Source organism: Perca fluviatilis, chromosome 14 (genome assembly GCF_010015445.1).
Source record: "Perca fluviatilis chromosome 14, GENO_Pfluv_1.0, whole genome shotgun sequence".
Classification (NCBI taxonomy): domain Eukaryota; kingdom Metazoa; phylum Chordata; class Actinopteri; order Perciformes; family Percidae; genus Perca; species Perca fluviatilis.
Window position 1 is genome coordinate 1581200 of NC_053125.1, and position 14198 is coordinate 1595397.

The 14198-nt window shown below is 42.5% G+C and overlaps 1 protein-coding gene across 3 annotated transcripts in view; it reads left to right on the plus strand.

The window, feature by feature from the left end:
• The first annotated feature begins 1529 nt into the window (after positions 1–1529).
• The window catches only part of rap1gds1 (RAP1, GTP-GDP dissociation stimulator 1), a 38122-nt gene continuing 25453 nt past the window's right edge, over positions 1530–14198 (plus strand). The window contains exons 1-4 of one of the 3 annotated variants that reach the window (XM_039822693.1): positions 1530–1904; positions 6664–6771; positions 12514–12636; positions 13837–13962. In XM_039822693.1, coding sequence (XP_039678627.1) covers positions 1901–1904; positions 6664–6771; positions 12514–12636; positions 13837–13962 — 361 coding nt within the window. In that variant the 5' untranslated portion in view covers positions 1530–1900. Of the gene's footprint in view, positions 1905–6663; positions 6772–12513; positions 12637–13702; positions 13746–13836; positions 13963–14198 lie in introns of those variants that run through there. The other 2 variants (XM_039822694.1, XM_039822695.1) reach the window with 2 other exon arrangements.

The window sequence follows — 14198 nt, forward strand, 5'->3', positions numbered from 1 at the left end:
CAAACAACTCAGATATGTAAGTACACAGTATGGGTGAATGTATTAGTCCATGTTCACAAAAGATAAACAGTGTACACTGAGGACACTGTGTTGTAATAAAGTCAGCTGTGCCAATCATTTTGGGGCAGATTATGGGGGGCACTAAGTGGACGGATTCACTGCCGTTAGGAGCTATATGAAACCACACAGAGATGCAGTATGTGAGGATGCTTTCTGTGGTGCAGCATTAAAAAGTCACCAGCACCCGTTGGGGAAGACCAGCTTATTTTTTTTTAGCAGCCTCAGCAACGTGATATCATGACTGCACGTAAACATGCACGCCACTTTCTAAACCTAAGTGGCACGTGTTATCTGTACGCATTATGAGTTATGTCTACACCAGAACGGGACGTTGCATTTGGAGCTTGGGTTGGGTTTAGGAAAAGAAGAACGGGACAGTTGGATTTAGGAAAACAATAACAGGACGCGGGACAACAACGGCACGGTTGGGTTTAGGAAAAGAAGAAAGCAACGGTTGGGTTTAGGAAAAGTGACACGCGGGACACGAAGGAAACGTGACACGTGGGACACGATCCCCGGTCTCCTGGGTGAAAGTCCTGTGTTTGACTCATCGACCACCCCAACTAACCTCCTTACGCGGATTTTCGGCCTTCATACTCGCTACGGCGTAAATTGACACGCAATCGCAAGGTAATGTATGTCAATGGAGGCCAAACGGCATTGATAAACACGCTAACAACCGATTATACGTCTAGATAACACGCTAAAATGGCATACGAATTGGCGTGCATGTATGTACGTGTAATACGCCACTTCATGAGATCAGTCTAGCCTCAGAAAAAGCAGCCGTTACTGCGCTTTCTTGACCAGTGCAATGGTGCTATTAAGGGACAGGCCGTTCTCTGAACACACAGCAAAGACCAAGGAGCTAATTGTCAACTTCAGAAGGTCACAAAATGATAAGGATGCTCCAGCTTCATCAACAGGGAACTGTGTCCAGCTTCAGATTTCAGGGCAGTGGGCACACACATTTCAAAGGACCTCGACAGTCACATGGTCCACTATCACCACTGCAATGGCCTTGTTCTACACCGCAAACTAGTTTAGACTATCCAAAACCAGCAGCAACCGCCATAAACTGGTTTCAGCTAGAATTTCGAGCAGGAAATGAAACTGTGTGTTGTTGACCCTTCTTCAAAGAAGGCTGAAACTCTCACTCTCTCACAAAAAAAAAAACTGGCCGAAAGAGATAGTAAAGCAGAAGAAAGGGTGGGCTTCTTTTACCCCATGACCTAATCATAACAGTGGCTGTTTCAGTGCTCTACGGACCAAGGCTCCACAGATATACACACCATGGCTGTAATCAGACTCTACTGCCTTTTCTTGCCCACAGTATCTAAATATCTGGTTAGCATCTAGTTTGGGCGTTAAGATATGTGTTAGGCTGCCACCTACCGGCGATGTGTCCCATAACATCTTAAAAGCTTTTATTTTGAATGTTGTAACCGGAAGTCGTACACGGATCCCTTGTAGCTGACTTGGCTGTGGCGTGACGTCTAGGGAAGCGCCAGCCAGCAGGTCTCGACTGTTGTGTGTGTGTGGATATGAGAGGAAGTTCGATGCATTAATCTTGTAGCCACCCGGTGTACAGGCCACTGTACAGCAGCATCCATCTGAACAGGACTGCCCGACCGGTCCGGTGGCTGCTGTCACTACCTAACGTTAACTGGCTAGCTAGCTAACGCCAACCCGCTAACTTCACCAGTTTAAGGCCGTTTAAGGGGACGAACAGTGTGGAGAAAGCGGGCCTGTGGCTAGTAACGTTACGACTCGGTTTACCCCGCTGCCCTGGAGAGCTTAACACCCCGTTTTTTTTCCCCCGGAGCAACATACTGCTGAGATGGGTGAGTAATGTTAGACAGCTGGCAACCAGCTCACTCTGAGCAGAGTAAGCTAGCTAACAATAACTGCTTTTAAACACTTAAACCACGTTAGTTAAACCATTGAATGGTTATTATTTGAACGCACGCAACGAGCCGTCAGTATGGTTGATGTTATGTACCATGCAATAATGCCACCATATGCCACTTCCTTCTATAGTTTTCTGTTACTCTGACGTTAACGTTAGTTAGTCATATAAAAAAGCTGACTGTGGCTAAATCATGTGTACGTGCGCGCGCGTGTCCGCCTCAGTCTTCGGGTGGGGTAGCTTCCCTGACTCTCCATCCACTAGCTAGCTCTCTCCTAGCGTTCGTGGGTTTTCTTCCCATTTGGCTACGCTAGCTCTGAAAATATGCATTCGCATTGCCCTCGTTCTTTCTCATTGCTCGAAGGTCCCAATATCTAAATAAATGTGCATCCCCTGAAATGGCAATGCTGTTAATGGTGTGGATGGCACTCCTCCATCTTCACAGCTGTTATGCAATAGGATCCAGCTGCCCACTTTCTGTTGCTGTTTTTATACTGCACTGCTCTCTATAATGTTGCTGGTTATTGATGGCGAACACGCACTGGTTATTGGTGTTTTGAGCACAGGCCTGCGACTGCTGCTGTAGTCATCTCCCAATGAAATTGAATACAAATTGACATAAAAAAAACATGCTGTCCATTCACTTAATATTACCTTTCTATCTATCACATAAAAAAAAAAAACGTTCCCATGTGAGGCAGTGGCATCCCTCAATTGCATCTGGAGCAATATTTGACAGTTCATGAGGTATTTTACAAGGTCTAGCCTAATTCCAGGCTGGATCACTCATCGTCATTTGATATAAGCCATCTATTATGGGGGATGGATGGTGTGTGGGTTGTGCACTGAACAAGCAACTGACAGAAACAACCAGGTCACTGAAACAATGTCTGCAATCCTTATACAACTTATCATTAGCTGGATTGATGGCAATCAGATTTTGCTGCGAATGTAGATTGTAGGCTGTGAGTAAATTCATCCAAAAACATGTCAGTGTATATACTGTATAGAGTATGGATCAAGTGAAGAGGAATCTCTTTACTGGAGATGTGGAGCAGCTGTCAAATATATCCCAAAATGCAGCTCTTTCAAACATTTCTTAGAACTTCTCACAGTCTAAACTTTCATTAAAGGCTAGTCTATGGCTGCATCTCATAACCCTCATTTGATAGCTCCTTGACTCCTCGGTCCTCGGCTGAACAGGAAGTTGTTCCATCCCTCCTCGGTGAAGGCCGTCCCAAAGCTCTTATTTCTGCCTGTCACCGAGGAACCATGAGCAAGGATACACGAGAGCAGCCTTCCCGGAAGCCGTGCTACTAAAGGAGTTGCTAGCTCTGCCCCAAACAGCCTAACATGAATTCATGTGACGCTTCTCAGGAAAGGACGTCTCATCCCTCTATAACACATTTGCTTGTTGCCTCTCTCCTCCCACGATTTCCTCGCGTTTCTCAGGTGCCTCCTCGGTGGAAGGGACTAAGATGCAAGTGGAGGAGTCTGGGATGCAATTTAAGGGTTATGAGATGCAACCTATATCGACGACCTTCCACTTCCGGGATTGTTCAGGTGACGCCAGAAATGCTTGGATGTCCGTCCCCTTTCTCTTCCTTTGTGTCGGCGTTCTAAACTCCGGTGGATTTCATGAGGACTATTGGTGCGTTCTTTTTGTCTACCGAAGTCGTTTCACGAGTTGTTTTCCGGAGTTACGACCCGGAAGTTGCAAAAAGAACGCCCCCGAGGTCGTATTTACGACTCGTCAAGTCGTCTGAACTCAGAGGACCCCGAGCTCACTTTCAAAGATGGCTACGTCGTGCATCACACGTAGTAAACATTGTGGTTTTCTACAATTTTAAGCACTTTTGTCTTTGTTGTAACCAAATGAAGAAGTCGTACACATAGCACTGTATACTGCTATCTATAGGCATGTCGCTACAGTCTTATTGGGAGTTAAATACCGCCTAATTAGTTATTTTGTAGCTTGTGCAGCTGAAATTGGCTAGAGACGCTCGGTTGCTATATGACAACAATGGCTTTAAGCCGAGTCTTGAGCAGAAAGCAGAGCAGTAGCCTAACGTTAACGTTAATCAAAACGTAATTTTCATGTATCAAACTGTGAAATATGTGTGTAATATGTCAATAACTGGGTGAATAGAATCCTAAATGTTACTAAAAATGTTACAAAAATCCATCTTTTCTCCGACTCGTAGTATTGTGTGACAAAAAGAATGCAACAACCCGCGGTTATTCGTTTTTCGACACGGATGTGACGTCACGCTCGAGCTACTAGTCGCGATTACAAGACAAAAAGAACGCACCATATGGTTAACTGCTCCTCCGATCTCTGCAGGGTAAATCCAGACAGCTAGCCAGACTATCTGTTAGGGGCATGACAAGACACCCAGTCCACGAGACGAGACACAAGATTGGGTTCACGATATAGAGACGAGACAAGATTTTAAACCGATTTTACAGAAAACTTCAATGAAGAAATAAGAAAATAGTCCTTTATTCAATCGAAAGTCACAAAATGAAAACCGAGCACTGAAAGGATTTGCCATAAACCCAAATGACTGGCTTCTCTCCTGTATACCTAACAGTTACACTGTTACTTATTCCATATGTACCGGAATGTAGAGATAGTCTCTTCACTCAGAGAACCAAGGTTACAACATAACTTGTTGAGACCAAATGTTTTGTACTTGAATTTGTCATTGTACAGTAGACCGAGAGAAATAAAGCTTATTTTACTATCGTTTCACATTAATTACGTTCTAAAGCACAAATAAATTACACTCAAACCCTCAACAGATGATTTTTGTGATGACAGATGCTATTTTCTCCATTTTATTAATTGCAGAACTAAAAGTAGTAGGAAGTAGGCTACTCTAGTATCAATTTATGACCATTATAGGACAGAGAGAGAGCGAGAGATACTCTAATGTCAGACTGATCTCATAAAGTGGCGTATGTATGACACGCCAATCGTATGCCATTTTGGCGTGTTATAAAGACGCATAATCGCTTTTTAATGTGTTTATCAACGCTGTTAGCCCGCCATTGACCTACATTACGAGTGAATTTTCGCCGTAGCGAGTAGTATGAAAGGACGTAAATGTTTGCTACTGAGAGAGAAACAGGTCTCAAACAAAGTAAAATTTCTCCTGATGAGTCCGTCTGAAAAATGCCATTTTAGTGTCAGAATGTTCTGGAGCTATGTGGCTTGTGAGATATGGGTCCAATAATTACTTTGGTGACTATGGGGCGAAAGGATCGCTCATAATTTGTGTTCTTCTCCCGTTGGAATCAGTACACTCAAACCTGCCGCTAGTCTCCTAAAGAGGCGTGGCCGTGGCGGAGCCCATGTTACACAGATACAGGAAACCACTCCGAGCTGAGGCATCTTGGTTCTAAACTGTCCCTGGTTTAACTACTTCTCAACAGTGTTGCTGTTTTCTGAATCAAATAGCTTTTCAGTAGAAAGCTCTTTTGTTGATCAATTAATGTAGTAGTGTCCACTAGGGCTGGATACCGAATTCGATACTCTTTAGGCACTGGTCGAATTGCCTCCCAAGTATCGAGTATAGAAAAATGCTGAAGCACTTAAATCCCAAATTTCAATACCTAAGATGTAAATCTCATCATCGCCAGTGAGCCAATAAGCACGCAGCATGCTTCTACCAAGATCTATTCATGTTTGTGATTGGCTGTCTAACGTTCTAAGCTTAATTTAATGTAGAATAACTGGTAGCTTAGCTCACTAGACTTTCCAAGTAGCTTGCCTAACACTGGTTATAAGCGATATTACAATGTGTACACGTTGCTTGTTTACTAGAAAATTCATATTTTTTGGGGGGTGACAAGACGATATATGGCAGAGTTAGTCTGAAAGAAAACTAAAACTGTGCCGCTGATATGGAACCATTTTGGATTTAAAGCTGATGAAAGAAGTGAGCTGATAAAGGCTGTAAAGTGTAAGACACCGCAGGAAAAAAAGTCATGGCTCAGAGATGCATTAGTGCCACAAAGTAGACTGAAGTCGCTACCAGGCCTGGGATTTTCCAATTTTAGGGGCAGGGCCACTTTGGTGTGGCACATTTTTTTGACGACACAAAAGCCAAATGCCTGGAAATAATTAATTGTTTTTATTAAGATTTATGAAACCAAACCAAGTATATGTGTGGCTTTTTAAAATCTGACTAAAAATCTGAATGCAGATGCGTATTTCTGTCTTTGCCTCGACAAAAGACACTAAACTGTATTGACAGTGGAGGGGAAAAATCAGCTGGAGCGGAGCAGAAAGGGCATCATGGCCACTGTGGCCGCAGGGCACACCATTTAAATGTTCCCCCTGGGTTTTTAAGAGCGCTTAGGTGCAAATGACATCATGTGTGCGCAACGTGCATGGTGTGTGTGTCATTCTGACACGGTTTGTGCCACTGTGTGCCTACGTGAACCATCATGCAGCATTTGTGAGCAGGAGACGAGTGGACTCCCGTCCTGTGCGTCGGCTCCTGTACAGTCTACGGTCAGCTCGTCGTCCAGATGCTTTTCCACATTGTTTTTACGTTCATACGCTCACGCACTGCGCCTAAGCCATATAATGGCAGGGAGAACCCTGAAATCCCAGTGCTGGCCGTCATCTTCTCCCTGAGAGAATAACCTTTCAAAATGTGTTTATTAAATGTTTCTGTTCTCAGACAACCTAAGCGAGGCCCTGGAGAAGCTGAAGCTAGCGTCCACAGATAGCGCCACTGACAGCGTGGAGAGCTGCCTGGACTGCCTGCTGAAAGCACTCGCCAACAACAGTGAGTAGATTTACATTGTTGTAAGTTCTCCATAAGGGTCTCTGGCAATCTGCCTACTCTCGACTCTGTGTGCTTCCGTGCGTGTGTGTGACAGCCCCAAGTGTGATAAGAAAAGAGCAGAATTTTGTGGAAATGATATGGGCACAAAACCCACTACAGGAGCATTATCCACCACCATTAAGAATAAAAGGAGGTTTGTAATCTTAGCAATAGTGACCTTAGTGATTCTTTCGCCAGAAATGAGCGAATTCCATTGTAATTGAGCACTGTAGCCCCTTACTAAATTTTAGGGGCACAGGCAGAAGATTTTGGGGGCGCACACCTTAAAGTGGACATATTATGCTTTTCTGTATTTTCTGTCATATCTACGATGTTATAGTTGAGCTTTTTCGTTCCATTACACAGTCCCTCCAGAAAAACGCGATTATGCGATCGCATAATTCAATGCATAATCAGCCAAAGTCTGCATATTTATGCGGGGGCCGCATTTTTTTCAAATACGCTGCACTTTGCCGCATAAATTGCCGATTTCCACGCAAAATATGCGGGGCTTGCATGATTTCATAATCCCCGCATTTTCGTTGCAAAAAAGTCACACATATCTTAGCATAGGGTGACCATATTTTGATTTCCAAAAAAGAGGACACTTGGCCCGGCTTCGAGACAAAAATTCAGACAGGCTTAATTAATGGTTAATGAACATGCTTTATTATGCCTCGATGGTGCAAAAATAACTTCTGTAATAAAATAAAATCTGTAACAACCTGTAACAAAATAATATCTCTCTTTTAAAATAAATAAATAATATGAAATAATGTTCTAAATATGACCTCTTCTGTGTTAGAAAATCCAGCTACAACAAAATATGTCTTAATACCTTTTCAATGTAATAAGATAAATAATAAAGACACTAAAACATATGTGCCAGCTTTGCACACGGTGCACTCCGCCTCCCACTAGTCCGGTCCCGACCGGGACGGGTATCGGGACATTTTTTGTTGCAGTTCAACTGTGAAGCTGCACTAAGTCTTGTTTTATGGTGGTGTACGCAGGCTCCACGCAGAGCTTCGCGGCGCGCCTGATGTTAATATTTGTGCGCTGGTGTGTGTGTCGAGCCGGCATGTCTGTGTGTGTGGGGAGTGGGTGATAGAGTGAGGAAGAATTAAGGGAGAGTGACGGCGAGCGAGTACGACTCTAGAGTCATAGCGAGAGAAACAAAGTGTCTCCTCTGTGTTTTCTGACCACGGTGGGAAAACATTAGCAGGAAACGCTGCAGCATTTTGTGTACAATGCTGCTCCGCTGTCTGTTCTAGTCCCTGTTAGACCTGTTCGAGTTGTGATTCACTCGGATCTTTAACCCGAGTCTTTAAATTGACTCACGAATCACGAGTCTCTAGCATCATTAACCCAGTTCAGTTGAGTCCTACTACAATTCAATCTAACATGATAACAGCGGCACACACAAACCTCTTGCAACATTAGCTTCTACTATTCCTAGCCATCTTAGCTGCAAAAAGCTTTATAACTTACAATTTCGTAGTTAACAGCAACTCCACAAGTCAACTCAAGCGCCTGAGTGAGCAGAGAGACAGTCCCGACCCGCAGACTCAGAGCCGGAAGCTCGCAGACCGTGGGATTCACTCGAGAACTCACGAGCCCTCGATGACTCGTGAGTTGTTGGTGATTCATGAGTTGTTGGTGATTCATGAGTTGTTGGTGATTCATGAGTTGTTGGTGATTCATGAGTTCTCGCGGGAGTCAGTAAATCCCGCGAATCAACTGAATCAGCCGGCTACGTTGTCATGAGTGGATCTGATTCAGACGAGCGAGCAGCGAGCGAGTGCAGCTTCTCCTCGAGCTCAGAGTAATGCAAATCAACAACAAAAGTCATTCTTTCACTTCTTAAATAACATACAATGTTCTGCACGTAGCCTAGCTAGGCCTACTGTAGGTTTGGTGTATAAATTTAGTATGCTAAATGCAATTAGGTTGAGCAGACAGTCCGAAACATTACAAGCTCGACTCAGCTCGGCTCGCAGACAACTCACGAGCCCTCGATGACTCATGAGTTGTTGATGACTCGTGAGTTCTCGCGGGAGTCAGTAAATCCCGCGAATCAACTGAATCAGCCGGCTATGTTGTCATGAGTGGATCTGATTCAGATGAGCAAGCAGCGAGCGAGTGCAGCTTCTCCTCGAGCTCAGGGTAATGCAAATCAACAACAAAAGCCATTCTTTCACTTCTGAAATAACATACAATGTTCTGCACGTAGCCTAGCTAGGCCTGCTGTAGGTTTGGTGTATAAATGTAGTATATTAAAATGCAATTAGGTCGAGCAGACAGTCCGAAACATTATAAGCTCGCCTCGCCGACAACTCGTTTTTTTTTACTTCACAAAACTTTATTATTCAAATACAGATGCACATACACATTTAAAACATTAAATGCATACAGTGCATACATGAAAAAGGGGCGCATGGAATTTACATTAAAGAGATTTTAAGTCATTGTAAATGTTCAGAGTCCAGATGGCTTTCTTATTTGTCAGTCCTATTAAAGTAAAAAATATAATTCCATGTCATTTTTAATTAATTATTCGGTTTTCTTTCAGACCATTTATATTTATGGATATTTTTTTCAAATAAAATTAAAAGATTCTAAATCAAAACATGGCATTTTATCCAAATCAAAAGCTCGCCTTGGATGTAGCATACAATACTGACTCAAGTGATTCAAGTGACTCGCACAACCCGGATCAGTTTAGTGAGTGACTCAGAATAACCTGAATCCTAAAAAGGAATCGAGTTTGCCAGGCCTAGTCCCTGTATGTGCGCGTCGCAGAGCCGCCCACAAAGCAGCCGCTCGTGAATTACGTCACACAACAAAGTACCGTAGTACACTGTGCAAAGTGCCACTCAATTTAAGTACACGCGTAATAGACCCATGAAAAACAGTGAAAACCGGACATTTTCATGAATTTATAAAACCAGCCCGGACCCCCCGGACAGTACGTAAAAAGTGGACATGTCCGGGCAAAAGAGGACGTTTGGTCACCCTATCTTAGCAGAAAGTTGAAAAATGTTGCGTTTACTTCACACAAGAGCAGCCATTTTCCCCTGTTGCCATGGGAACGTTATGAAGTGACGTAATTAGGCGACGTGAACATCATCGAAAAGCAGGGTGTTGGGGGTTCACTTTTTTCCCCTCTTTTTCATCAAACCGCAATTTTTGCAAGTTCCCGCAATTCCATCGCCTAAAATTGCATAAATATCCCGCATATTCCATCGCATTTTTTAAGAAAACGTGCCGCATAATCGAGGCTTTTTGCCCGCAACAATCACAAAACATTTTTCTGGAAGGACTTATTACAATCTAATGTTAGCATATTGCTAACTACAGTATTAAGTAGCTGCATGCTAACGCCAGATAGCTTTAATCTTGGTGGCCTATGTTGGTCATTTCGCCCCAATTTCGGGTCACATCACTGCTGGGACATGTAGTATTTGGTTTAGAAGCCTTTATTGGTGGTATTTCACGCCACAAAGTCCTGCTGTATACTCCACTGCAGCAGTGTTGTAATGTAACGGAGTACAAATACTTCGTTACTGTACTTAAGTAGAAATTTCACGTATCTGTACTTTACTTCGCTATTTAAATTTATGTCAACTTTCACTTTTACTCCACTACATTTCCTAGATAAAATGTATACTTTTACTCCGTTATATTTCCACTAAGAATCTTCGTTACTCGTTACTAAAAAATAAAATTAGAAGAAATGTGTGCGACTGCAATAAGGGAGGTTTGGCGAATCACTGCTCCTAGATTGCATTACGCACGCTCCGCACGCCGCACGCTCTATTTCAGCGCTTGTTTGTTGCAAACCGCCATGGAAGCATGAGCACCTACTGGAGGACCTCCCGTTATCGTAGACCACCAGGCTCGACATAAGCAATGGCCCGATGGCCCGGGGCCAGTAAAAACGTTTGTCGGGCTGGTTGCAGCCACAGTCACTGGTGTGTGCGTTACTTCACGCAGCACATGTACTGACTGGAAACGTTACCGAGGATTATTTACCGCCGATGGCGCAGATGAACGCTACACTCGTTACTGTAAGTAGGTAGCCTACAATAAAACCTCCATGATTAAAGAGTCAATAATTATCAATAACGCACCTACCTGTTCTACAGGCAGAAACACGTAGAAACCATATCTCAGTCTGATCTGTCTGCGCTGCCCACTCTCGTCCACCGCGCTGTGCAAACACAGCTCTACTCTGCAAACAGCGACTTTACAAACGAGCTAAAATGAAAGATGTCCGTTTGTAGTCTAACTGTTTGTCTTAATTTGCAACCAATCTCGAACTTTGGACAAACTCTTGTAAACGTAGCTGATTTCTAAAAAAGCTATCGTTCAGTTCGCTGAATTACAAATATAATCCTTATTTCAAATTAGGCATACAGGACTAATCTGAGATCATTTTCTAGTTAAGTAGCCTATCTAGTTATCATTATGGATTTTCCATGTTTTTAGGGGTTTGCTTACTAATGTAAAAAATATAGCATTAATTTAGTAAGAAAGTGAAAATATCAAGATGATGCGTATTAGGTATAATTTTATTTTCTTTATTTGAATGTAGTTGATGACCCCTGGTCTAGCTTTGTTGCTAATGGCACAACATCCAGTGGCAGTGGCTAGCTTATTTCCTGCTTTTTTGTCCAATATCACCTATGATATTTCTTTCAGGGCCAGTAAAAATGTAGAAGGGGCCAGCAAAACTCTGATCTACTGGCCCCTGGGGCCAGTGGGGATTTTTTTTTATGTTGAGCCCTGCGACCACCCCAACAATAGTGGTGAACTCGGTGAACAGGGTAGTGGTGAAGATAATGTCATACACCCGTGTTGCAAGAAATGTTTCTGTACATTGATGTCAGCTCTAAATATATGCTGTTTGTTCTTTGAACTTAAGAGAATTGTGCCTGAAAAGTCCCTGAATATGCTTTATGCTTTACTATAAGAAAGCCACAATAAAAGTTCTAACCGCTTGCTTTTAAAAAAAAAAAAAAACTTTTACTTTTGATACTTAAGTACATTAAATATCTGAAAATTACTTTTGATACTTAAGTACAGTATATATCAGATACTTTAAGACTTTTACTTAAGTAATATTCTAAAAGGTAACTTTCACTTCTACCGAAGTCTTTTTCTAGTACGATACTTGTACTTTTACTCAAGTATTGCTTTCTAGTACTTTATACAACACTGCACTGCAGTAGCTACAGCTGCTACTAGTGAAACCAAACTTGAGCGCACCGGAGATTCCAGGAAACGCGCTGGCCAATCAGAGCAGAGTGGGCTTTATCGGGAGGAGGGCTTAAAGAGACAGGCGCTCCAGCAGAGGGTGAATACAGGAGCAGCAGCCATGGACAGTATGATGCATACAGTATACGTTAAAGCATGTAAACATGTCCTAGTACAAACACAAAAAAAAAGTATGAACCTGAAAGTACTATAGAATAGCGTCCCTTTTAAATCAACCTACAATTTCAACATGAAATTAAAAAATAAATGCTGTTAAATTTGCAGGTTGCACATGTGCAAATAGTTGTTAAAATACTCGCTCTGTGTTAAAAGCATTTGCCCAAAGAAATTGCTACGGCTATTGCATTGATACTGAGAATATTTAGTCACCTTGCATTTCTGAGAAGCGTGCATTAATGTGATTGAATGTTTTTCCTCCTGCAGACACCGAGGCCAGTGTGAAGATCCAGGAGATGGGCATTCTTCCCCTGCTCCCCACCCTGCTAAACCCCCAGTCCTCCTGCACCCCTAAAGTAGCCAACATCATAGCTGAGGTGGCCAAAAATGGTGAGGTTCGGTTTTCAAGCCCATCCACCCAGGAACATCCTGACTTTCTGTTCCTCCATTTGTCAGCATTTTTATTTTTACACCTTCTATAGCTCTCATCCTTTTGAGTTTTTCCATGTTTTCTTCATGAACGCATTATTTGGTGGAACAGTGGAGCAACCGTGTTTAGTAATGGATATTTTTGAACTATAGAACAGCCCTCTTTGGCATTTCATAGCTAAGCTTATCACTGACTGAGGTTATTGTGTAGGGACACAAACCTTGCATTACTGCAGTGTCAGAGAGCTTCAAGTTTCCATAGTGGAGGAGACGCAGGGGAAGCTTTTAAAGTAGAAAAAAAAGCAGGCATGAATAGAACTTGGGGCAAGAAAAGATTAAGATAATGAATGGGTTTTTAGCAGCTTGCAAGACGGCAGCTAATGATCACCCTAGCAGTTTGCCAAGCATGGCAACAACCCGCTGGCATTTATCTGTTGCTGCTTCCGGAAAGGTCTACAAGCAGCCAAGTGACTGCTGGGCTTAAAGACAGCTCCATCGCTGTCTGACAGTTTGAACTGACGTGATTGCTTAAAGCTGCACCAGACAAAAGTTATGGTAAAATCATCAGAATCAGGAAAAGTTTATTGCCACGGTGAGTTACACTTACGAGGAATTAGCCTTGGTGGGAAAACCAAAACAAATGTGTAAAAAATAGCTGTTTAGCATAAGATAAAGAAGGCTGAATGGGTTGAGTGCACAATGTGAAAATAAATATATAGTATGTGCAATGGGTAGTTGTATAGCAGATAACATATCTGACTGATTAGCACAAATCATTACCACAAACAGAGAATCCCCACTTAATTGATGTAAATGATATTTACATGCTATGCAGTAGTCAGATTTCCCCTATACTTTAATTTATGTGATTTCTTTAATAGTTAACTTCATATTTGCAACCAGACATCACTTAGAAGATGAATCGGTAAGACTAGAAAAGTGCGATATGAATGCTTTTTTATTTATATTTACTTACAGCATTTAAAAAGCCTTTTTGTGACATTTTACCTTTCTTTATTTGTTCAAGGCATCACTACATGTACGATACTATCAGTAACGGTGTAGGAAATGTGAGTAATGAAGCACTTTGATGGACTTAACCGAGACACTTTTCTACTGACCTAATATCCACTGTGTGTTATCCACCTTTCCCACTTTCAGAGTTCATGCGGAGTACTTGTGTTGAAGCCGGCCTCATCCCGCCCCTTATTCAGCTGTTAAACTCCACCGACCAGGAGGTTTTGCTGCAGACTGGCCGGGCTCTCGGCAACATCTGTTATGACAGCCGTGAGTAGGACTTTGCTTAGATTACACCGAATCCCCCCCATGAGCCTTGTCATCACCAGCACACAGTAATCGAAAATACCTCATCAAAAATGATTCTTGCTTTTGGGCTACAGTAGACAAACTTTTGATGTGTAACAATGTGTTTCAGCTACAAACACCTTTTTTATTAGTGCATGCAGGGAAATTTTGTTGAGCTCTAATTAACCAGATTGCATTTTATTTACATTTGCATAGAG